This window comes from Myotis brandtii, unplaced genomic scaffold, assembly GCF_000412655.1.
Source record: "Myotis brandtii unplaced genomic scaffold, ASM41265v1 scaffold4, whole genome shotgun sequence".
Classification (NCBI taxonomy): domain Eukaryota; kingdom Metazoa; phylum Chordata; class Mammalia; order Chiroptera; family Vespertilionidae; genus Myotis; species Myotis brandtii.
In genome coordinates, this window is record NW_005365371.1 from 1538061 (window position 1) to 1564192 (window position 26132).

Genomic DNA, 26132 nt, shown 5'->3' on the forward strand with positions numbered 1-26132 from the left:
GCCGATCACCAGGAGTCACAACAAAGAGGGTCAGAAATATGACCACTTCCAGGGGGCGACCATGAAAGCTGGATTCTGATGAATGGTTCAGGCTGGTCCAGGAGCATCTGAGAATGCTAGAATCTTTGAATCAGTCAGAGGGTCTACCCTTAACCCAGGGCAGAGCTCCTTCAGCCACCCTCACTGACATGCGTTCTAGACTCTGGTGAGCATTTCTGGCGTTGAGGAAGCCACAGCTTTGTGAGGCAGCCTGCTACACAGCACCATTTGTTAGAAGGTCCTCCTCCCACCAGGCTTGGATCTGCCTTCCTGGAGCTTTCACCATGGGGTCCCAGCTCTGCCCTCTGGAGTCCCCCAAAACCAGCCCCTTCCTCCTCCCACAGGGTAGCCCTCCAATGACTCGGAGGCAGTCCTCATTGCCCTTCCTGGTGGTTCTGCTCCAGGTGAACTCCCGTCTCTACTCTTTAATGCGGCCTTCCCGTGATGGTTTTTTCAACTATTAGAAAGGATGGGGAAGGATCTACGTTTCTCGATCCCACTTTCACAAGTGAGAAAATTATTGTGTGTGTACATGCATTTGTTTCTTGTAGCACAAGTTAGTCAGTCTGAAACTTCAAGATATTTCTACCCAGAGAATTATGTTCTATCATTCAAATAGAGAGGCACTGGCATACGTGTGAACTCAAGATGATGTCACGGGTACACGTAGATAAACTTCAGTATGAACGTATTGAGTGGACAGGTGTCAGGTGTCCTGAGGTAGGTGTGCCCCTGTCAGCAGTCATTACTCCTCCTCAGGGAACAGTCTCCTTCCAGCTCCATCCCTGGCCCATGACTCTCCCTGAGCAAAGCTGCAGTTTCAGGTTCTCATCCTGGGGAGAGTCAGAAACCCCATGTAGAACATGCCAAGGAACATTCATTCTCTCGGAGGAAAGCTGCCTCTACTTGAATCTCAGGAGGGTTCTTCCCCCACACTCCCATTCTACCTTCACCAGGAAACCTCTCTTTCTCGCCCTTTGGCTCCCCTCCAGCCCCTCCTTAGGGATCCTTTTCTAGGATAAGAAAGGCCCCGCTGTGCTGAGAAAAGACATGTTCTTTCTTGGTATAGAAAATACAGGGATATTCCGTTTTCTCCACATGAGCAGGTTGTCCGATTGGTCCTACCTCACAGTGGCACTTTTCCTGCCCTAGGAGATTGTCTTGGGGAGCTGACCCTTGTCATGAGGTGCCAAGAGGAGGTGCCATCAGAAGGACGTAGGCTGGAGAGTGAGAGTGGACTTGGGCATTCGGCCTCATCATCAGGACGGCCTTTCCTGTGTTTTGCACTGTCCCACCTGCTCCTCCGCTTGTTTATACCACATCCCTCCCACTCTGCCTACGAAAGCCCTAGAGTGGACAGGTGTCAGGTGTCCTGAGGTAGGTGTGCCCCTGTCAGCAGTCATTACTCCTCCTCAGGGAACAGTCTCCTTCCAGCCTCATCCCTGGCCCATGACTCTCCCTGAGCAAAGCTGCAATTTCAGGTTCTCATCCTGGGGAGAGTCAGAAAACCCATGTAGAACATGCCAAGGAACATTCATTCCCTCGGAGGAAAGCTGCCTCTAGTTGAATCTCAGGAGGGTTCTTCCCCCACACTCTCATTCTACCTTCACCAGGAAACCTCTTTCTTGCCCTTTGGCTCCCTCCCCTCCAGCCCTTCCTTTGAGATCCTTTTCTAGGCTAAGAAAGGCCCTGCTGTGCTGAGAAAAGACATGTTCTTTCTTGGTATAGAAAATACAGGGATATTCCGTTTTCTCCACATGAGCAGGTTGTCCGATTGGTCCTACCTCACAGTGGCACTTTTCCTGCCCTAGGAGATTGTCTTGGGGAGCTGACCCTTGTCATGAGGTGCCAAGAGGAGGTGCCATCAGAAGGACGTAGGCTGGAGAGTGAGAGTGGACTTGGGCATTCGGCCTCATCATCAGGACAGCCTCTCCTGTGTTTTGCACTGTCCCACCTGCTCCTCCGCTTGTTTATACCACATCCCTCCCACTCTGCCTACGAAAGCCCTACCCTTGCTGAATGTCCAGTTCAAATGCTACTCTCTCGGCTCTTCCCTGTTGGAAGTTGTTTTTCTCTCTTCCGGGCATTTTCCTATAGCCCTTGTCCAGACTGCTCAAAATGGCCCTGTTCCAACCCATCGTGTAGTATAGCTTTATGCCAAGTGATGATACATTTATGCTCAAAGGCCTCATTCCACCAATTATATTGCAGATTCCTGGGGGTCAGGACCAGTGTCTTAGACAACTCTGTGTTCCCCAGAGGCACACAGTCAGTGCCAAATAAAATAATGGGCCGTGGCATAGTCTGTACTCACTAAGCTGCCTGATGGAACAAACATTTGTGAGCACTCTGGGCTGGCACAAGAGCACCACCTACTGCTGAGTGGTGGTTTCAAGGGACGCCACTCTAATGCTCTCACTTTTTTAGCAAGTTTCATCTTGCAATTTGGAGGCAGGGAATATACTAACCCAAGTGTGAGCAGATGAGAAGGGAGTGGGAAGGAGAGGGGAAAACCCTGGAGACACTAACAGAAAGAAAATGGGCCAGCCTGGCCAGCATGGCTCAGTGGTTGAGCGTCAACCTATGAACCAGGAGGTCATAGTTCCATTCCAGGTCAAGCCACATGCCAGGGTTGCAGGCTCGATCCCCAGTAGGGGGCGTGCAGGAGGCAGCCCATCAGTGGTTTTCTTTCATCATTGATGTCTATAGAAAATGGACCAGGTGACGGACAGACTGGATGTCAGGGAGGAAGGAGAGCCAAGCATTAATGGTGACTGTATGATGGGGGTAGAAGGGACTCCCAAAATATTTTGGAAAAAGGATGGATCACTAAATCAAACTCAATTTTAATTTCTTTTAAGACACAGAAAAGTGAGAGAGGGTTACTAAAACGTTACCATGTGTTACCTGGTTATTGCATATCCTACTTTTAGGGACAAGGGCCCTGTCTAAACACAGGAATTCACTTTAGTCCTCTGAATAAGATTGTTAATGGAGGGTTTTGAGGAGCGATTGAGCTCTTTATTCCAAAAATCCTTCTTGAGCTCCTACAGGGAATGCTCTGCCAGCTGGGGTCTGGAAGCTGGATGCATGACCAAGCACCGCCTCCAGGATGTACCTGAGCCTGGCTCCCGCATGGCCCCTCACCTGCTGGGAGCCATTGCTGAAACTACTGCTGGAAGAGGAGAGACGATGGAAGGAAGAGTGTGAACTCTCTTCCTCACCTCAAGGTCAAGTCCACCTAGCACAGACCCCCTTCCAGCCCAGTTCAGGCCCCCTTCCCTCAGAGAGGGACACCCGGAGGAGGGCCACCTCCTACTTAGCCCGTGTGAAAATGTTTCCCAGATGTGCAAGTGATAGGCACAGCCTATTTTAGGATGCGTGGGAGGACTGGATGTGAATATCCAGCAGACACTCCATTTTTGCAGCAATAATAATAGTTACCATTTACTGAGTGTATCCTGTTTGCCAGGAACAAGCATTAGCTCATCTAAATTAACTTGCCAAGGGCCAGATCTCAGTTTATGCCTAAATTTAGCTATGGGCTACAGCTGGGCACTATTTTCTTAGCTTGAATGAAGTAGGGTTTGACCTCTTCAATTCTAGATTTTGGGAAGTGAGTGAAGCACATTCCCTCACTCTGTTCCTGAAAATATTTTATCAGCATCTGTGGTTCAGAGGGAAGGAATTCGGCCCCTTGGAGTCAATATCCTGGGGCTGCCTGGGTTGACTCCTGGCTTGCTTGGTCCTGTTTCTTGTCTGCTTGACTTGCTGGTTCCTGGATGACCATTTCTTTCCCACAGAGGGATACTGTGTGTATTGCCAGTGCTGCAGGGGATTCAGTCCATCCAGCAAACAGGCTGGAAATGCAAAAAAACAAAACAAAACAAAAAACAGCAAAAAATCAAAGCCTCCCCAAACCCCAAAGACCCACCCTTATTTAAAGTCTGAAAATATTTACATTAAAAATGTGAGACTTTTCATTACATCACTTAGAATGAGAAGGGCAAGAGCAAGGAGGGAGGCCTTTTAGGCCTAACATAAGCCGTCCTTCTCCAGGCAAAGCTGAGCTGCCGCTCATTTTCAAGGCCAGTGTGTGATTTCAGCATGAAGTCTTGCAGCCTGGGCTTCTCTAATCAGAAAGCAGCTCCTTTTGGTGACTGCCAGCTTATCCTGGCATGGAAAGGCATTAACATCATTCAGCATCTATTATGTGTCATACACTGTGCTGGGCACCTTTCATCTTATCTCCTCCTTTATATTTATCTTCTTTGACCCAGACATTGAAGGGTTTGTGAGAAAAAAAGAGTGGAGGGGGACGGGAGGAGCAGAGGGAGGTGGAGAGCCCCTAGTTGGTGAGAAGTCTCTAATGTGGTAGTTTATTTTGTTTGTGAGATCAGGGCTGGCTTGGACTCCCCTTCACAATGAAATCAATGTCATTCTATCTGGGGACCTCAGTGTAGACATCCAGTTCAGAGTTAAAAGTGAATTGACCAGGTCACGGCCCTTCAGCGCCTCCCACTGCGGCTGAATGGTAAAGGTGCAGTTCCTCTGCCTTTAGACCAGTGGTTCTCAACCTTCTGGCCCTTTAAATACAGTTCCTCATGTTGTGACCCAACCATAAAATTATTTTCGTTGCTACTTCATAACTGTAATGTAGCTACTGTTATGAGTTCTAATGTAAATATCTGATATACAGGATGGTCTTAGGCGACCCCTGTGAAAGGGTCGTTCGACCGCCAAAGGGGTCGTGAGCCACAGGTTGAGAACCACTGTTTTAGACCTTTGCCCCTTTGTGACCTGGCCCCTCCCTCTCTCTTTCATCCCTTCTCATTGTTCACATCAAGCCCTAGAGCTCTTTGTACCTCCTCTTTATTCCATGTTGTTAGAAGCCTCCTGGCCTTTGCTCCGCTATTTTCTCTCATTATGATGCCCTCTCATCGACCCCTTCTTCACCCAAATCATGTTGTCTCTCAAGTGTTGTTCCGTTGTTATACCTTCTGGAAACCATCCATGCTTTTCCCTCCCACTACCTCTACCAAATTGTACCAAGTTCTCCTCTGCTATCAGCTCATAGTATACACTTTTCATAATAGTTTTCACACTTGAAATTGACAGAATATTGAATACATTTGTCTCTTTCACTAGACTTTGATCTTTTATCATCAGTTTCTAATACAATGTCTGGAATACAGTGGGTACTCAATAAGTGGACAAGATATTATGCTAAGCATCATGAACACAACACTATGACGAAGATGCTTTTGTCTACAAGAAACAGAAAACTAGACTTTGTTGCTGTGTTCCATCTTTTAATCCATTTTGTCTCTTTCCTGCCTATTTTTTTTTAAAGATGTTAATCCTGGTTATTTTGAAAGTCTTATCTGCTAATTCATAGCCTAATAATCTCTGGGTCTGTGTCTATTGACTATTTTATTTTATGATCAGCAGTCACTTTTTTCTATTTCTTCATATACCTAGTAATTTATATTGTACACTGAATATTATCAGTGATTTTTTACAGGCTCTTGATTAGGTTATCTTTCTCAAAATATTGTTAAATATTGTTCTGTGATGCAGTTAAATTATGGGCAGATCTTGATCATGTTGAGCCTTGGTTTAGTGTTTGCTGTGGCAGATCTACTTCCATCTTTTCATTCATCACAGGGAAGAGTCCTTATTCTTAGGATGTGGTTTTTACGCCTGCAGCCTGGTCTTTCTGGGGTTCCAACTCGATGCCCAGAGTGTTCACCAAAGTCTCTTCACACTAAGAACTCCTAACATTTCTCCAGCACTATAATTTCTGTTTAGCTCTCAATATCCTCCACCTCCCACAGCTAGATATTCTGGAATGCTGCCTTGCATATGCACAGCTTAGGATTTTGCCAAGGACTTGAAGGAAATTTTAATGACGATTTTTTAAAGCTCCTTTTCTTAGCTCCCTCCTATTCTATCACTGAAATTCCAATCACTTTACCAGCTCTGAGCTCTAATCTCTGGGTTTTTTTTAGACTTATCAAGACTGCTGCTTTCTTCTCAGCTCTTATTCTCTTGCTCCACAGTTTGGAAAATACCCTCAAGGAGAAAGCCAGGGTGAAGTGAATATAGGGCTTAATGTGTGCTTACCTTCCTTCAAGGGCCATGGGTCTATGTTGGTTGTTTACCAATGTTTTCAACTAGTTTACAGGTGGGTTAAATCTGATACCAGCTACCTGATGTTGGACAGATCTTAAATCTCCACGTGCACTGTTTAAATAAAAATGCAGGTGCATCAGAATTACCTGAAGTACACCCACTGAATCAGAATCTCAAGGGTAGGGAGGAAAGATGTGAGCATAAATATGGGGATGGCAATGACTATGATATGATGTGTTTTCATGGCAGTGAATAGAACATGGCTGGAAAGGATGCTTGGTGCAGGACAGTGGTGTGAAATAATAGGGAAAGGCAGATTTGAACCAGGCGGGGAGGAAGAGGGTACCTTGAATACCAGAATAAGGAGACTGAGTTTTGCATTGTAAATGACAGTGGCAATAATAACGTGTGGTTTATATTTATTTATTTTTATTTATTTAATTTTTGACCAACGGAATGACATGGTGAAAGTAGTATACTAGAGCAGAGGACTTGAGGGGGGGCAGATGGCTTGGTATAAGGGAGAAGTAGATTTAGGGAGATCAGAACAATGACTGACATATACTGAGTATTCAGCAATGCAGTAATCTAGGCAGGAGGCTTAGGGCTGAGTGGCAGCAGGTGTATTTCAGAGTTATTTGAGGGGAAAAAAGAACAAATGGGGTGAAGATGTGTGAAGTCAGGAGAAGGTAGTATTTTCATGGAAATGACGTAATAGTTGGAGATGCTGTGGAAGGTTGAGTCCATAAGCACCGTGTGACTAGGAATGTCTGAAATTTAGGTTTGTATTTGGGAGATAATTTGATAGTGGACTTTGGAGTTATATAGGCCTAGATATGACTTTTCAAAATGCCGTTTGAGTTTTCATTATGTAAACTTGGCCAAGTTATTTAATCTCTTTGAATCTATTTCTTTAACTAGAAAAAGATGGTGGTGATTGTATCTACCAGGTGTGCTGGTTAATAATAGTGGATTTTGTAATCAAAGGAAACACGATAATTTCAAGAGAAACATCAAAAGTGCTTTATTCAAAGTAATGTCCATTGCTAGCTACACATTTCCCCCATCTTTCAGGTAATTTGTGGATACCGTCCCAATAGAACTTTTCTTGTTTTGAGGCAAACCATTCAGAGACCCAATTTTCCACTTCTTCGTACGTTTTGAAGTGCTGCTCCGAAAGTTCGTGTGGTAATCTGAAGGAGCAAGGCCTGGTGAATAAGGCTGGTGGGTTAATACTTCCCAGGCAAGATCTTTTAACGTGTCTTTAACTGGTTTTGAAGTGTGTGATGGTGTGTCATCATGAAGCAAAATTACATTGCCGTGTCTTCTGGAACATTCTGGTCGTTTTACGATCAAAGCATGGTTCAAATTGATTATTTGTTGTCGGTAGTGATCAGTATTAGTGGTTTCACCTGGTTTTAGAAGCTCATAATACACCACACCTTCCTGATCCCACCAAACGATTCTCAAAATAAATCCACTTTTCATCGCCAGTCACAATTTGATGCAAAAAAGACTTTCTTTCGTGCCATTGAAGCAACATTTTATTGATGACTTTTCGGTTTTCCATTTGTCTTTCGTTCTGTTGATGTGGCCCATTTTCCTTCTTTTAAAATCTTTCCCATTGCTTGTAAATGATCGGAAATTGTTTGCCAAGCAATGTTTAATCTTTCTGCAAGTTGTTTTTGAGTTTGATAACTCATCTTTATCCAGTAATGCTTGTAATTGTTGGTCTTCAAACTTTTTCGGTTGAGCTGGACGTTCTTTGTCTTTCACATCGAAATCATCACTTTTAAAGAGTTTAAACCAGCGTTCACAAATATCTTGAGATGGAGCATGTTCACCATAAGCTTCCCGAAGTATTCAGCATCACTTTTCTTCAAAATAAAGTAATGAATTATAACTTCTTGCAAATGCTCTTTTTTTGGCATGAAATTCAACATTTTTAAGTGTAAAAATATCTATGATGTTAACACCTTCAGCCAATTTAACATATGAAGTTTTGAAGCTTGTTGTCAATACAACAAAATAGCATACATATCAAATTGCATATATATCAACATAAGTGTAACTCCATCTATTGAAAAAAATCCACATTATTAACCGGTACACCTAGTACTACCTAATAGGGCTGTTTTGAGGATTGAGATAATGTGTGTGAAACTCACTGTGCAGAGCCTGGCACGTATTCATTCTTGTGAGTTATCTGGAAGTTAAGGTTAGAGGGCACCTGGAACAGAGGAAATGGTATGGGATTGAGGATCAGATGGACACTAGATTCTAAATTTATCTCCATCACTTACAAGCTGTGTGATCTTTGGCAATTTACTTCCCTTTTTGTACTGAGTTTTTAGCATGTTTAAAATGGAATTAGCAATACCTTCTTTGTAGCATTATAAGGACTACACAAGATAGTCTACGGAGGTACTTGGCACGGGGCCAGAACACATGAAATAGGAAATACTATTTATGTTGTTGAAGTTGTGAACCCAGTGGATTTTCAAATGGATAGAACTTGATGAATAAAGGGCAGAGGACTGATGGCCAAGTCTTGAGACTGTCACCATAAGGGTGTGGGGACAGGGAAAGAAGCTGGGAAGAGAAATGGAAGGAAGTTTGGTTAAATCAGTAGGAGTGAAGGATTGGTGTTTCTGTTGTTTTTGTCATGCTGAGACTAGACATGGTTTGTTGAGGAAGAGAATGAAGTGTGTAAAAGCGCTGGTTCTCCTGAGAGAATTTAGTGTTGGTAGATTATGAAAGCAGGAGGGAAGAGCTCATCATGTCTGCAGCCAGATGGCCTGCCCCTGAAAATGACCTTGTGAGAGGGCCAAAGAGAGGGTAGAATTTCAGGAAGGGCTGCATCAGGTCAAAGCGAAGGAGAAGTGGCTGAATGAAGAACTCAGAAGGGAGAAGATGATCAGTTTTCATTGTGGTTGCAGACTTAAGAAAGTAGTAAACGAAGGACATATTACAGGTTAAGGAGAAAGTGGTTGGAGAGGAAACAGCAGCAGGGGCAGAGCACACTTCTGAAAGTTTGCTGATGACGGGAAGGATAGATGGAATGAAGCTCTGAGCACATTGGGTGGAGAAACAGAGTTAAGAGCATTAACATTGGAACAAGGCCTCCTGGGTTTGAATCTCAGCTCTGCCACTTATTAGCTGTGTAGCATTGGGCAAGTTAATTAACCTCTCTGTGCCTTAGTTTCCCAATCTGTAAAATGGGAAACTATATGTAAAGTGCCAGAACAATGCCTGGCACATAGTGAGCATTCAACAAACATTAGTTGCTGTCAACATTATTGTTGTTACCATTATCATGACTGCTGTTATTGAGAGAAACTGAAAATGAGAAAGGAGACTGGAGAAAGGGAAGACAGGGAAAGGTACAATACTGTTGTATATATGGTTTGGAGTCTTCTTAGACTCCACTAAGTGTTCTGACTTACCAGACTACCATGGGCCACCTTTGGCACAGACCTACTCAGGATGACATGAGATGAAACCATGGCTTATAGCAGGACAGGGCAGACCTTGTGCAGTCCATCTCAGGTTCAAGCAGACAAGATCCATGGAGGCAGAAGCTGCCATGGTTTAAAAACTCCATGTCCCACAGGAGCCAATACCTTTTGTAACAACTGCATTGGCACAGCTTCCAGTTCCCTGCAATGGACATGCCAGCTACAAGAGTCAACCCACTCAGGGAAGCCCAAGATATTGGGTCTCTATAGGTATTTATAGTTCGCTGTTAGTCCTTCCAATCAGATACAGATTACCAATTGCGGGGGCGGGGGGGGGGGGTTGTTTAGTAATGTGTTGGCACATACTATCTTCATCTGTTCCCAGGAAAACAGAACTAAGATGTTCACTGGAAATCAGATTATCATGCAGATGCGGAAAGGGTCTTGTTAATCCCTTGCTGACAGTGGGATGTTTACCTGTTTTGTAGAAAGACTGGGCCAGTTCTAGATGTGAGCAAAATGCTAGGAGGTTAGATCTCAGATTAGGGAATTTGGGTATGGATGGTGTAAGAAACATGGTTGGGGATCCACCGCATATCTACAGATCAGAGACACAGCCTGGCCTGTGAAACTGTTTGGTGACCTGGCTGATTCTGGGCTACAGTGATGAGGTCTCCCAGGTAACTGGGCTGAGCCATCCTCCTAAAGCAGCCAGTTTATGGTGAAAGATAAGAATGGCTTCTCTTTTATACAATATATTAAAGTATGCCAGCTGGCATGCCAAAATCCTAAAGGGAAACAGAGCCCAGAGAATTTACCTCAGTAGATACTTATTGGCAACTACAGTCTGTCGGGCACAAATCCCAACCACCTTTCCTATCTATAGATCCCAGTGGAAAGATGGTCTCTCAGTTCCCTTGGCCTGCAAGCCTTGCAAAATACAGAAGAGGCAAGTGTCAAATTCCCCTTAGGCAAGAATTCTAGAAACTAGGTTCACATTTGGGGGTCCTTTATTTTTCCACTCTCTTTACCTCACTTTGGAAAACCAGGAAAGCCAATCTCAGGAGAGGGGATAATTGAAAACCAGGGTTGAAGGGGCTTAAGGGTGCCGGGCAGAACACACACACACACACACACACACACAAACACACACATTCAGTCAGAGTTCATGTGGAAGCAGAATTGTAAAGTGGGGAAATTTGCTTTTGATTCCCACCCACTTCTCTTTTTAGGGCCTCTCTCCTTCTGTCTGAGACTCCTCCGCCACCCATTTCAGGATCTCATCCCTGGGTTGTTGCTCACAAAGGGCGTTGCTTTCCCACTGAGCTATTTCTTACTGAGCTATTTCTGTATTAGGATAAACTAATTCCAGGAGGAGTTGCAGGTGTAATGCTTTTAAATAGGAATCTCTCCTGAGTGAAAAACTGTTGAGAGCCAAAGGGATTGAATGCATAACAGTGAAAGGGTTGGGTTGTGTCAGAGAGGATGGGGAAGGGGAGAGTTTGGAAGCAGCAAGGCAGAAGGGAGTGAGATCCCTGGGCGGGCCACACAGGGAGGGCAGGAGGGCACCGTGCCCTCAGGCAAAGCCCTGAGAGAGTGTACGGGTCTCTGAGTTCTGTGTGGGCAAGGGCACCCACACGGCCCCTGAGTGTGTATCAAGGTGGAGGCAGTGGGAGGACGCAGGGTGCCCTGGCCTGTGCAGCACCCTGTGGTGGTTCTGGGGATGCATCTCCGAGAGGGTTGGGCTGTGGATGTGTCCCTTTGAGCTGCAGGTGTGATTCCCATTAGCACATGGTGATTTCTCAGTGCGGTGAACCTACCGCAGCTCCAAATCCACACCTTTCATCTGTTTTGTGCTGTAAATGAAAACATTGGAGAAGTGTGTGCAATACAATATACTCTCTGTGGATTTTAAAATCTACCAGGTATGTAGCACTGAACAAAGCATGAAGCCATTGTCTTGTTTGAATCTCACCACTACTCTGCCAAGGTCGAAATAGTGTAAATTGCCATCCCCATTTTACAGATGAGGGAACTGAGGTTCAGACTAGTAACCTCACGTGTCAGAGTTTATACAGCAGGATCTGCACTAGAACCCAGGTCTCCTGTTTGAAGCCTCTGTTCATTGCCCTCTAAAACACAGAATTTTATGGTGGAGTTGACTGCGCATCAAGGTTCCAGGCATAGCAAGGTTTGCCTGCAAGGAGGTTCCTAGTACCTGCCCTTCAGGGTACAGGCTTGTATGGATGAGTCACTGCAGTGCAGATGCAGGGGACAGGGGACACCGGTGATATGGGAATGTCCATATATCGGCAAAGAAAATCCGTTGGTTGTCTTCTGCCCTCTTAGCTCATCAAACCTGAATATGAGCAACTTAAAAACAAATATAATCTGTAATTACAGACAGTAAAAAAATACTAACAGTAGGTGGTAAGGTGGTTTGAAAGTTGAAAGTCTAAATCAGACGCTATTGCTAAATTTGGCAAATGAGGACAACAAGCCCAAGATTCTGATTTAATATCTTTGTTCTATGAAATAGTTTATGCTTCACTAAAAACAGAACAGAACAATAATGACCTTTTAGCTATCCCCATCTTTCAAAGAAAAGGGGGAAAAGGTTCCTTGTTATTTTCCTAATTTACATTTAAATAGATTATTTTTATCATTTGTTATATAGTAAGAATCAGATTTTTATATTTTCAATGAATTTTAGCCAGCACAAAAAATTATTTAGCTTAGTTAAAAGCAAAACATTAAAAATAAAAAATTTTAAAAACCCAAGTAGCTTATATGTAATATCTGTCTTCTTAATTAGACAAAACTATGTTGGCTTCCAAACTAAGAGATAAAATTTCATTATTTAGACATGAACTTTCCTCTTAGAGGAATTTTGTTGTTATATTACATTTTATTGAACCTATCATTTGTAGCTTCTCAAAAAGAAAAAAAAAGAAAAAGAAAGATCAAAGTGTTTGAAACCACTGTAGAGATATTTTCTTTAGTTTTTCTTTAAATCTTTGGGTCAGTCTAGTTCAAGTGTCTTCCAGGGGGCCCAATTCAAATAGAATAAATCATAAAATGTTCTAGCTGGAAGGGGGCTTAGAAAGGGTCAGTTTGTCTAGAGAGAGCAACCTAAGAGCCTGTGGCCAGCTCGCTCCTCATTCATTCATTCACAAGTGTTTATTGAGAGAAGTGGGACTGTTTGAACTAGCTGTTCCCAGGCACTGCTGGGGCAGGGGTGAGGAGAGAGGAGGAGGCTGGGTGTTGGAGTTATTGACTCCATGTGAGGGACAGCACCTTACTTCAGTGGAGCCCCGCAGTGTCCAGAGGGCTGCCTGGTGAAGGGTAACTGCCCCGTGGAGCCCAGCAGAGTGGAGGGGGTAGGCAGTGTCCCGAGAGCCTGGTTCAGCAGGCACTCTGTGAATGTGCATTGGGTGGAATGAGTGAATTCTAGGTCCTGGGCTTCACTCCCCTGCCCTTCTTTCCCATATGCAAAGTGGGCCTGATGGATGCAGTGAGATGAAGTATGCAAATGGACATTCTGAACTCTTAACACACCAAACAAGTGTCAAGGCTTTGATGAAGAAGCTGCCTTCCTCTGGCTATCGGCAAATGTCAGTTTTCCCATTGACATGCTTTTATTCACAACTTAAAAAATGTAAGGTGTAGTGATGAATATGGGTTCTGATCCAGGAGACTCAATAAAACTGTTTTTATTGTGAATGGAAAAAATACATTCTATAGTTCTAAATTGAGCTGATTATCAACCAGGATGCTTACCTCCATTCTGAGAACCACTTACTCCTTGCAAATGAGAAGTCCAGAAATGAAGAGACTTGCCCATAGTCTTATGGGTAATTAGTGAGAGAGCCAGGCTTGAAACCAGCCATCTTCATCCAACTTGACTGCTTACATGCACATGAGTGCACTCGCGCGTGCGCGCGCGCATACACACACACACACACACACACACACGCATGCATACATATCCTCTCTCTGCAGTCAGTTCCACTGAATGTAACAGGAATAAAAATGAGCCTTGCAGACAGCCAAGCTTGCAAGGGTGAGGATTGTATACTATTACACAACAGATTCAGGCCCAGAGCAGACTTGAGATAGTTAGTCCCTTAGCAAACAGCCATGGTAGAGAGACCCTAATTCCTGATATCACATGGTACCATCTAGTCCCCAGAGCAGGTCTTTTTCTCTCTGCCTTAGACGTGTGTCACCTCTTTGGAACGCTGCCTTCAACACAGCTCAACTTTCCCAGAATGCCCGGCCCCTGGAGAGCAGCTTGTGTGTTCAAACGCGGAATGCAGAATGGGGTGGAATGGCATGGGCTCAGACCCATTCTGTGAGAAGCCCATTCAAAGAGGTGCACAGTCCCTCTGGTACTCTCCGCTCTGGCATGTCTTTCAATTCACATTTCTTACTGCTTTCTACTCTAACTGGCCTGTGTCCAGCTCTCATTGGTTTGCAGTCCAGCAGAGACCTGGCTCTGGGCCAGCTAATCATTCTGGAGCTAGCACATTACTCCTCTGCTTATTTGCATATATAAATAGCATTTAAGAGAAAATTCAGGGAAGGTCACTGTTCGGCCACTGGGATAGCCAAGAATGTATGTGGAGTGAGGTCTTTTCATCACAAATTCCAAGGACTTCAGGCACGGCAGATTTTCATTTACTCTATTGATTCTTTTGTCAGTAAGGAAAAGAGATGAGAAATTATTTTAAAATTAGAGGGCCGGTGCACGACATTCGTGCACTGGGTGGGGGTTGGGAGAGGGAGGGGTTCCCTCAGCCTAGCTTGTGCCCTCTCGCATTCCAGGACCCTCAGGGGATGTCTGACTGCTGGCTTAGACCCGCTCCCCATGAGCCAGCAGTCGGACCTCCCCCAAGGGGTCCTTAGCGCTGCTGCGGAGGCAGGCCTCTGCGTTCTCCAGCCGTCAGCCCAGCTTGTGGCTGAGCTGCACTGGCCACCTGTGGGAGTGCACTGGCCACCAGGGGGCAGCTCCTGCATTGAGCGTCTGCCCCCTGGTGGTTGGTGCGTGTCATAGCGATCAGTCGTTCCTCCGTTAGGTTGATTTGCATATTACCTTTTTATTATATAGGACAGCCAGAAGTGATCCGAGGAATTTGAAAGGGAGAATCATCCCAAATCATGCACCTTTGCCTTCAAAGCTGATGTTTTTATACCTAAGTGTGAGTTGTCACATCCTCAATGTCTCTCTCCTGACCTCCAGACACGTAAATCTAATTGCTCATGGGGCACCTCTAGGTGAAACTCTCAAAAGCCTCTCAAACCCAGCACATCTAACACTGAACCCACTGCCTCTCCACCCCACCTCACCCCCAGCCTCTTACCCTCCACTTTAGGTAGCACCTGTGGTGGCAACTTTTCTTTAAGGACCCAGGGCACCAGGCCAGACACCTGGCTGTTCTCCTAAGCTCTTCCTTGCCCTCCCTCCCCAAACAATAGTGAGTCCTCAAGTCGGCCCACTTCTCTGACTCCACTGCCACTACCCTAATCCAGGTCTCCAGGTTCTCACCCTCTCTCACCAGGATTGCTGGAACAGCCTCCCAACCATACTCTGCCCCATCTCCCCTCTCCATTCCACATCCCACACTCACATTACACCTTACTGTTCAACTTAAAACCCTCCACTGACAATCTTGCTGCCCACAGAATATGGTCCAGGTTTTTTTGAAGCCTGTGACCAGGGCTTTTCATGGTCAGCCATCCCATCCACCTTCCCAGCCATATCATCTCCTCATATTAGGTTCCAGAAGCACAGATGCGGCGTTTCAGAGCCCTGGGCACACTGGGCTGCCCCCCAGTTCTGTCCCTTTGATCTCTCCTTTGCCTGGAGCTTCCGTCCTACTCATCTTCACTTGGCTAATTCCTACCTGAGTGAAGGCTCACTCAGGTGTCACCTGCTCTGGGAAGCCTTCTCTGTTCATCATCAAGGGTGGGTGCTGCCTTTGATAGACTGTATTGACCTTTATCTTGATAGATTTATTTTCCGAGTTGTGATTTTAATCAAGTCATATGCCAAGTTGTACTAACAATGTTTCTGAGCCCATGTCTGCTTTAAGCCACTTAAATTTAAGAACCACATTGTAGTCATTTTGTCTTTTGTTGACATGGACAGTACCTAGCACACAGCTAGTGTCCCTTAAGTGTTGGTTGAATGTAACTGAAAAAGTAAATTCACTTTCCATTTAAAAGGAGGATGTGGAGAAAAGGGAACCCTCTTGCACTGCTGTAAGAGGTAATGCAAATTGGAGCAGCCACTGTGGAAAACAGTATGGAGTTTTCTCAAACAATTAAAAGTGAAACTGTCATTTGACCCAGCGATCCGACTTCTGGGAATATATCCTAAGACTCCTGAAACACCAATAAGAAAGAATATATGCACCCCTCCATATTTGTAGCAGCACAATTTACAACAACTAAGATCTGGATCTGGAAATAGCCTAAGTGCTCATCAGTAGATAAATGGATAAAAAAGCTGTGGTACATTTACACAATGGAATACTATGCAGCCGTAAAAAGAAGAAACTCTTACCGTTTGCAACAGCATGGATGGACCTGGAGATTATTATGCTAAGTGAAATAAGCCAGTCAGAGAAAGATAAGTATCACATGATCTCACTCATATATGGAATCTAAGGAACAAAATAAATAGATGGACAAAATAGGTCCAGAAGTATGGATGCATGGAACAAACTGACAGATCTCACAGGGGAGGATGTTGGAGGGGATGGGAAGAGATTAACCAAAGAACATAAATGCATATATGCATAACCCCTGGATGCAGCCAGTAGTGTGGGGGAAGGTCTGGGATAGGGTAGGGGTTGGGTGGAAGGGGGCAAAAGGGGAAAATGGGGGACATTTGTAATATTGTCAACAATAAAAATAAGTATCATAGACACAAACAATAGGGTGGTGAAGGCCTTGGGGGCAGAGGGGGTAGGAGAGGGCAATGGGGAGGAAAAAGGGACATATGTAATGCTTTCAACAATAAAGATTTACTTAAAAAATAAGAATAAATAAAATACAAATAAATAAAATTTAAAAAAGGAAATAACGAGACTGTGGTTGTGCTTCCAGGAAAGCTGGCATGGCCTAAAAAATGAAAGGAAATAATGAGGCTATGGTTGTGCTTCCAAGAAAGCTGGCATGACCTTTGCGGCTTCTCCAGCCTGCACCTGTGCTCAGCTTCTGCAGCTAAAATAAATAGATGGACAAAATAGGTCCAGAAGTATGGATGCATGGAACAAACTGACAGATCTCACAGGGGAGGATGTTGGAGGGGATGGGAAGAGATTAACCAAAGAACATAAATGCATATATGCATAACCCCTGGATGCAGCCAGTAGTGTGGGGGAAGGTCTGGGACAGGGAAGGGGTTGGGTGGAAGGGGGCAAAAGGGGAAAACGGGGGACATCTGTAATATCATCAACAATAAAAATAAATATCATAGACACAAACAATAGGGTGGTGAAGGCCTTGGTAGGGTAGGGGTTGGGTGGAAGGGGGCAAAAGGGGAAAATGGGGGACATTTGTAATATTGTCAACAATAAAAATAAGTATCATAGACACAAACAATAGGGTGGTGAAGGCCTTGGGGGCAGAGGGGGTAGGAGAGGGCAATGGGGAGGAAAAAGGGACATATGTAATGCTTTCAACAATAAAGATTTACTTAAAAAATAAGAATAAATAAAATACAAATAAATAAAATTTAAAAAAGGAAATAACGAGACTGTGGTTGTGCTTCCAGGAAAGCTGGCATGGCCTTTGCAGCTTCTCCAGCCTGCACCTGTGCTCAGCTTCTGCAGCTGAGCTGCAGCCTTGCCTATCACAAACTACAGAGCGCCCGTTCCAAGTAGAGCAGAGCTCTTCTGCAAAGGTGTCACGCCTCTCCTAGCTGTGTCATTTGACTGATCCGGGCAGAGAATTTCAGAAAATCCAACTTAAATAGGCTTGAATCTTAGAGGGGATTTCTTGACTCAGGTACTAAGGAAGTCCAGGGACAAGGTAGGGCTCTGCCTCTGTTTCCTGCCATTATTTTGGCTACACGTTTTCTCTGCCCATTGGCTTCACACTCAAGAGTAGTAATTTGAGGCTCAGGGTCACAGTGACAGTATCAGAGGAAGTGAGGTTATAGCTAAAGAACTAGGGCTCTGTTTTCCCAGAAACTTCCAGCAAACTTCCCCTCAGGCTTTATTGTACTGAATTGGATAACATTCCTATTTCTGAGACAATCCCATTGACCAGGAAATGGTATATACACTGATTGGCTTAGATCTGGTGTCTGAGGAGGGATCCCCTTTAGAATGATCAGGCCCTTCTCTGGAGCTGGGTTCTGTTCAGCGACCTTTAAAGCATGTGACTGCCTGAGAGAAGCCTAAATGAAAAACAGGGTACAGAGCTAGGGGAAGGAAATAGCTCGATGTCCGCTGTGCCAAATGGTACTCACTGTGCCCTTAAAATCTTCTTCTGGTTCCTGATGGGCGATAGTAGAAACCCTGTACTTGTGAGTCCATGGAGCTACATGAAAGTTCAGTTCAGAGTCAATTCAACACAGTGTGTGGTTGGTCACTGCCTACGTGACATGTTAGTATGCCCTGTTGCTTTCCATAGGTTTTCTCCCCTCTAGTGGGGCAGTAGGGAATAGGTCAAGTCTCCCAGCTCCCAGCTTGCCCCCTCATCACCTGTCCCTAAAGCAGTGGTTCTCAACCTTCCTAATGCCGTGACCCTTTAATACAGTTCCTCATGTTGTGGTGACCCCCAACCATAAAATTATTTTCGTTGCTACTTCATAACTGTAATTTTGCTACTGTTATGAATCGTAATGTAAATATCTGATATGCAGGATGTATTTTCATTGTTACAAATTGAACATAATTAAAGCATAGTGATTAATCCCCAAAACAATATGTAATTATATATGTGTTTTCTGATGGTCTTAGGCGACCCCTGTGAAAGGGTCGTTCAACCCCCAAAGGGGTTGCGACCCACAGGTTGAGAACCGCTGCTTTATAGCATGCATGGGGCCTTTTTGCGGCTTTCTACAAGTTTCTTCAAAGGGGAAGTAACTAGGGATAGTAAATAGCTTTCGCCCCCTTTTCCAAAGGCAACAAAATCTCAGACATATGCCAAAGCAATTTCTTCACTGATACAGCTCCTAGGGCAGTTGAAACTAAAGAGAAAATGAACAAATGGGACTACATCAAAATAAAAAGCTTCTGCACAGCAAAAGAAACCATCAACAAAACAACAAGAAAACCCACTGCATGGGAAAACATATTTGCCAACGTCATATCTGATAAGGGCCTAATCTCCAAAATTTATAGGGAACTCATACAACTTAACAAAAAGAAGATAAACAATCCAATCAAAAAATGGGCCCCCAAAGGGGTCGCGACCCACAGGTTGAGAACCGCTGCTTTATAGCATGCATGGGGCCTTTTTGCGGCTTTCTACAAGTTTCTTCAAAGGGGAAGTAACTAGGGATAGTAAATAGCTTTCGCCCCCATCTTCCTGATTCACTTACTCTTTGTCTGTTAGGCTCTGTAGAGAAATGCAGAGGCCAATGGTGGGCCCTTCTGCTGAAAGTGAAACCAGGAAACCTAGGTAACCAGGCTGTGGACCACCCTGTTCTGCAAGGGATGACTCGTCCTCACTGAGAACCAGCAGGAGGATTTTATTCCTTCTGGTAGTTCTGAAAGCTTTGCACTCTTGGCCCCATGACCCTTCTGATTAATCTGTATGATCTTGTCTCCTCTAGATGTTCGACTGGATAAGCCACAACAAGGAGTTATTCCTCCAGAGCCATACGGAGATCGGAGTCAGCTACCAGCACGCTCTGGACCTCCAGACGCAGCACAATCACTTCGCCATGAACTCCATGGTGAGTGGAGCACCTCTGGGGGCAGGAGAGTGGTGAGGGAGGGGGTTGGGAGGAGGATGAGAAGGGGCAGGAACAGGCTTCCAACCTGACCAAAGGACTTATATACATGCATATTAGCATAACCAATGGACACAGACACTGAGGCGGTGAGGGCTTGCCCGGGCTCGGAAGGGATGGGGGAGGGGGTCAATTGGGGGAAAAAGAGACATATGTAAAACTTTAGACAAAAAAAAAAAAGATTGAGGAACTCTGAATGTATGGATCCTATAGCATCCTGTTTGCCAGGATGGGGACATGTGGTCAGCCAGCTGTTCTGTAGCAGATTATGGCCTCATTTCTGCCTCCAACCTTGCTTTACAAGGTGAAAGAAATGTGCTGGGGTTGTAGAAGGCATTGGCTCAGTGCAAGGCTAGAAGGGAGAGTCACCAGCTCCATTCTGCTGACGCTACCTACTAGCATGTGTGAATCTCTGAGCTGGGATGGTGAAGGGCCTCGGCCGTGGCACATTGGAAATGGTTGAGTGAATTGGGGCTGTTTAGACTGGAGAAGAGGAGCCTAAAGGGACATGCAGTTGTTGCCTTAGGTATGTGAAGGACCTCCTTGGAAAGAGAGGGTAGAATTGCTTTGTGTTGGTCTTGGAGGCACAAGGGTCTGGGACATGGCAGTTGGAGGAGGAGGCAGGACAGGGGGTTGGTCTTGGAGGCACAAGGGTCTGTCTGGGACATGGCAGTTGGAGGAGGAGGCAGGACAGGACTTGGGGGTGGTGGTGGGGATGCATTGGGAGTTAGTGAGCTCCCCATCATGGGGGGTGTTCAAGCATACCCTGAATTCAGAGAAGGATATTTCCTAGCTGTGTGGCCATAGGGAATTTATCTCTCTGTGCTTCAATTTCTTCGTCTGTAAAATGGAAATAATAGCTACCTTATAGAGTTGTAAGGATTCAGTGAGTTAATTGTGAGGTGGTTGGAGCTATGACTGGTACATAGTAAGTTATCAGCGATGATGATGATGATGAAGATGATGGTGATGATGTAGGAGTCTAGTTCAGATAACACCTGTGATGCCTCATAAAACAAATACTTTGGGATATTATTTTTCCCATGTGGTCACTCCAAGAAACTTCATTTCAAAATCTTGTCTGCCCCTTGAGCCCATATATTGTATTTGAAATGCCTGCAACCTAAGTATGCCTCTCTCTCCCCCTTGCCAGCTCTTCCTATTTGTACTACTGATCCATAAGAATAGGTCCCCCATTCATATATCTGAACACCAAGGGCACCTTATCATTTCAGCTGGGGATGCTGACAGGGGAACAAGCGTTAGAGAAACATAAACATAGAGGATCACGGAGGCCAGGAAGGCAGAGAATTTCATTTTCTACCAGGTTGCGTTAAACATGCTCCACACAGGACTTAATGTCCTGAAGAAGAAATAGTTCTGGCCTCCGGTTGTTCAGTGTCTAGCTGGGGAGATAACTCAGACAGTCATGCTGCAGCTTGGCTTGTGCCGTGATGATATGCTGAGTTAACGTGAAAAACCTTAAAATCTCAGCGGTTTAAGACAACAGGGGCTGATTTCTTGCTCCTACCACATGCTCATCACTGGCTAACTAGAGCTCTGCTCATCACAGTCACTCAGCGACCTAGGTGGATGGAGCAGCCACCGTCTTAGACACTGCCAGTCGGTCTCACCAGACAAAATAGCCAAGCCCTGGCTCTGCAACCATCCCCTCGAAGTGGCATTCCACTTTCACTCATATTTCCATAGCTAACTCTAGTCTCACAGCCACATCTCACTTTGTGGGTGGAAGTGTATAGTCCTGTCACGTGTTGGGGAGGAGAGAGTCGGATATTTGGGAATATCCCTAATGCCCAGCACAGGGAGCCACTGCAGAATGTAAGGTAGAGATGAACATCATGAGATTTGTTTAGAAAGATAACTCAGACTGCAGAATAGGAGGCTGTGAATCTAGGCAGGGAAAAACATCAACATTGATTTTTTTTTTATCAGGTTTGGCCACAACAGTCTTGTGTCTTCAGCGTAAATGTAAAGACTCATTGCCTTCGAATTAGACTCCTATAATTATGTCTCATCTCTGGCTCACTTGAGTCACAGAGGAGCAAAGCAATTGATCACAGGTGATTAAGGACGTGAACTCAAATCTAGTCAAGTCTGATTATCTGTGTGCCTGGTAGATTTCCCCTGGTGAATTTTACGGATTCTGTGCCAGAATCTTTGTGTCACCCATCTGCCTGGCCCTAAAGCAGACACACTCATTTTAATAAGAAGCAAAGACAGACATAATTAGGGAGGTAAGTCTGCCATGGAGCCCCTCACAACAGTGAACTACAAAGCTAAATAGAAGAACCTTTGGTTTTGAATGATCTGTACCACTGCTCATCTCTGTTAATGTGGATAGCTGAGAGCTAGTGGCACATCAAAAACCTTTCCTCGGACGAATTTACTTTTGAAGTCTCCATATTCAGGACAAAAATGAGGAAGAAAATTTACTGAAGGGAAACATCTTCTGGAGTTGGGAGAGAAGGAAGAAGAGGTTTAATATACATCAGCCAATTAGCCTATTCCAGCCAGTCTCAAAGTCTCCCAGGCCCTGAAGAGTGCAGCACTCGGAGGCCATTGCCTGATTGGGCTGGGTCTCCTCGCTGGCTGCAGGGCAAGGGAAGGGAAGTCCCAGGGTTGTTTGGTCAAATTGCCTGGGCACCTGTGCTTTATAAACACAGCCCGTGCTGTTGTTACAGGTTTGTTATTAAAAAGAACTCCCACAAAGAGGGATGTCAGCATCCCAAACAGGTGAAAGGAGGGAATTACAGACTCCTTTTCTCTGGCCTGAGTGATGGATGTTGCTGCCAAGAAGCAGATGAATACAAACAGCTACTGCTGGAGCCCAGTGACTACAAGAATGACCAGTTAGTCACACAGGGACATGAGAATGTGGATTGGTCTGTAAATTCACAGAGGCACTTCTGTTTCTGTTCTTAGAAGTTATGCACACACTATACACACAGCCACACATCCTTCCCTGTAAAGGTACGTGCATGTAGCATACTTTGTTTTAGGCCACATGTGAGTTCTTTGGTATTGAATCCTGTTTTATAACTGAAGTAGGCCCGTGATTTCTTACCTTTTGGGGAGGTCACAGACCCCTTCAAAATCTAATGAAGGTGGTGGGTCTTCTCCCGGGAGAAATGAACAATATTTTTTAGATAATTTCAGGGACTTCAAGGGAATCCTAAAGCCTATCAATCAGCCTCCCCAATTTAAAATCCCAAGAACCTAATGACTTTATTCACATGTCCCACAAATAATTAAGGATCAGACATTGTGCTGGATGTGGGGCATATAGTAGTGAACAAATAGAGATGGTCTATTCCATGGAGGTTTCAGTGGGGAGACAGATGTGAAATATATAATCTAATATAAAAACATAATTAAAATCATAAGTTTTATGTTGGAAGAGTAAGGGCCACTATAGTAGAGTATAACAAAAGAGGCTCAATTTAAGTGAGGGGAGGTGTCTTTTTCAATCAATAATAAGTACTAATTTGCTCATTGTTCATTCATTGATAGTAATTGATGATCTGTGAATTAACTATATAATCTACCAAAGAACTTATAATTCAAAGAAGCCCTGGGTATATTGTTTTGTAAATTAAAATGATCAATTTATAATTTGTGTTTTCTAAGATTTGTTTTCATATGTCTAGTATTATATATTGGTTAAAGATGCAACTCCAGTTAAGGTGACCATTACTGAGACATAATTGCATATCATTAAATCATGGAGGAAAAATCAGAAATTTCCTAAATTTTATTCTGAATTGGTACCGATAAAGGCTATCAGTTATTAATATGGCAAGAGTGTGGCAGGGACACCCTACTGACTAAGGTATGTGAGGAACTCTAAAAGAAAAAGGTTAAAATTGGTTGATTTTTGGCTTTTTGTCTAACATATTTTTTTTTTGCAGTTCCCACAGGGGAATCCTAGTCTTTTGATCTTTAAAAAATAAGTGATAATAATAATCCACCTACTAAACCCAGTAGGAAATAGGAAAATATTCCCTGGCTTCTTATAGTGCCTCAGAAAGCCAGGTTTCTTGAGTTCCCTGGAGCCTCCCTCTTGTTTAATTATGCCTTCTGTTGTGGAAGCCCTTACCACAGCTTCTTCTTCTCCTGAGTGTGGCCTTCTCCTCTAATGGGACTGTGGGCAGATGGAATAGGGTCGGGTTGTAATACGCTACAGAACAATCATTTAGCCATCCAGTTCTAGTTCTTTATGAAAGAGTCACAGGAGTACATGCAAACATAACACAGCCTTATTTACAATTTTAATTAGCCAGTTCTTTGGGAAAAATAAATTGCTAATGGTTTCTGTCTAGAATTTTAAAATATGAAATAATATTCACTTTCTGTTAGTACGATGAGGAGGAGTCACATTAGTGATAACCATGTGCAGCTAGGCAGTAGGAATCCTGTCTGCTGCGGCATGTTTGATAGCTGCTTTAATCCTATTAATTTTCTCACCAGGGGCACATATTGCCACTTGATGGTGTGCAAATCAGCTCAATTGCAGCAAGGCCTGTGGTGCACTGTTTTGAAGGATGGTTACAAATGGTAGCAGCACCAAGGAAAAGTCAGATTTGGTGCAAGAGAAATAGGATTCTGAGGCAAGTTTCCTGACCCCAATCTGAGAAGCCTTGCTCTGGAGTCCTCTGTCATCTTTGATTCGTGGCAGCCCTAAACCATGATTCTGAAGCACTTCCTCTCCCCCAAATAAGCAGCACTTCCTATAATGAGACTATTTCTAAATTTTGGTGTGTAAACACACACACACACACACACACACACACACACACACACACACACACACCTGCTATTGTGATGTTCAAGTAGACAGCATTTGACTCTGCCATAGTTGCAAAGCTCCATTGTAAACATAGAATCCATCAGAAAAAAAAGAGGAGGGCATCAATCTTATCTGACGTGTGTTAGTCTTTTTAATATAATTTTTTTCACAGAACCATGTAGCGAGTTTTCTAAAACTGCAGATTTCCTTTTAGCTTCTACCCAAATCCTAGGAAATTGTAATTTCTGGGGTATAGGGCCCTAGGAACCTATATTTTTAACAAGCTCCCCAGGTGAATTATATGCACATTAAGGTTAGAGAACTGTTGTTCTGTGGATATCTATACAGATAAAATAGATACTAAAATAAAGTATCACAACTTCTGAAAGACAGTCCACTTCCAGCAACACAGCATGAGGAACTCCACAGATCTGCTTGCCAGTAGAACTAGTGAAAATTATTTTAAAAAATTTAAAGTCTCTGGAAATGGTCCTACGTGCCTATAGCAAATGAAGGAATACTTATTCAAGAAAATCTACTAAGCCTCAATAAGAACAATGAGTCTGTGGTATTTGAACCAAGACCCATGCCCTCTCTCTCCCATCCCAGCTCAGTAACATGGAAACTCTAGACTGTTGCAACCAAGGTCACAGGGCTCTCTTTCTCCCTAAGCTCCCACTTGAAGGATTGTCTTTCCAGATGAGGCATTTCTTATCCTGTTCCAAGCTCCCTGTTGCTACAGCTAAGTTCTGGGTGAGTGTGGCCAAGAGCTGGGAACTACTTCTGCATAGTCCCCACTCATGGAACAGAGGCTCTAACATGGGTACAACACTGCTGAGAATTCTAGGATCCCAATTGCCCTTGCCCCAGCTGGTAATGGAGCCATGCTGGGAGAGGCAAGGCAAGAAGACCTGAGGGTACTCTCTCCCCTCCTCTGAGAGTTCAGCTCCTAAAGTGGGGATATCGCTCAGGGAAGCATGCTATTTCCCTAATGCCAGCACCAGAGCCATGGCTCAGAGATTTTTGCCTGGAGGTAGAAATAAACTGTAGTACAGAGAGTGCCAAATCTTTTCCCAAAGCTACTACTTCATTTGCACCACAAAGTGGATTAGTTCAAAACAACAGCATCTGAAAAATGCCCATAGGGAGGCCCCAGTGGAAGGCAATTGGGAGAAGATTGGTAGAGTCGTTGGAGATATAGGATAAATGGTGGGCATGCTAGTTTGCCACGGAGAACTGGGGAAAGAGACCTCCTGGGACCAGACAGTTCTCAAGTACTGAACTCAGAAACTGTCTCTTCAGCCCTAGCTGGTTTGGCTCAGTGGATAGAGCGTTGGCCTTCGGACTGAAGGGTCCCGGGTTAGATTCCAGGCAAGGACACATGCCCGGGGTTGTGGGTTCGATCCCCAGTGTGGGCAGGCAAGGACGGGGTTGTGGGTTCGATCCCCAGTGTGGGGCATGCAGGAGACAGCCGATCAATGGTTCTCTGTCATCATGTCATCATTTGTCTCTCTCTCCCTCTTCCTTCATCTCTGAATTCAATAAAAAAATATATTTTTTTAAAAAAAGGAAAGAAAAGAGACAATCTTTCTCTTGTGTATGTTTTCTTTTTTAAAAATATATTCTATTGATTTTTTACAGAGAGGAAGGGAGAGGGATAGAGAGTTAGAAACATCAATGAGAGAGAAACATCGATCAGCTGCCTCCTGCACACCCCCCA

General features: G+C 44.3%; 1 protein-coding gene across 16 annotated transcripts in view; it reads left to right on the plus strand.

The window, feature by feature from the left end:
* KALRN (kalirin, RhoGEF kinase) overlaps positions 1-26132 on the plus strand; it is a 586523-nt gene that overhangs the window by 176020 nt on the left and 384371 nt on the right. For all 16 annotated transcript variants that reach the window (XM_005873113.2, XM_005873115.2, XM_005873109.2 and 13 more), the window contains one exon: positions 19426-19548. In XM_005873113.2, the coding sequence (XP_005873175.1) occupies positions 19426-19548 (123 nt within the window). The remainder of the gene's footprint in view (positions 1-19425; positions 19549-26132) is intronic.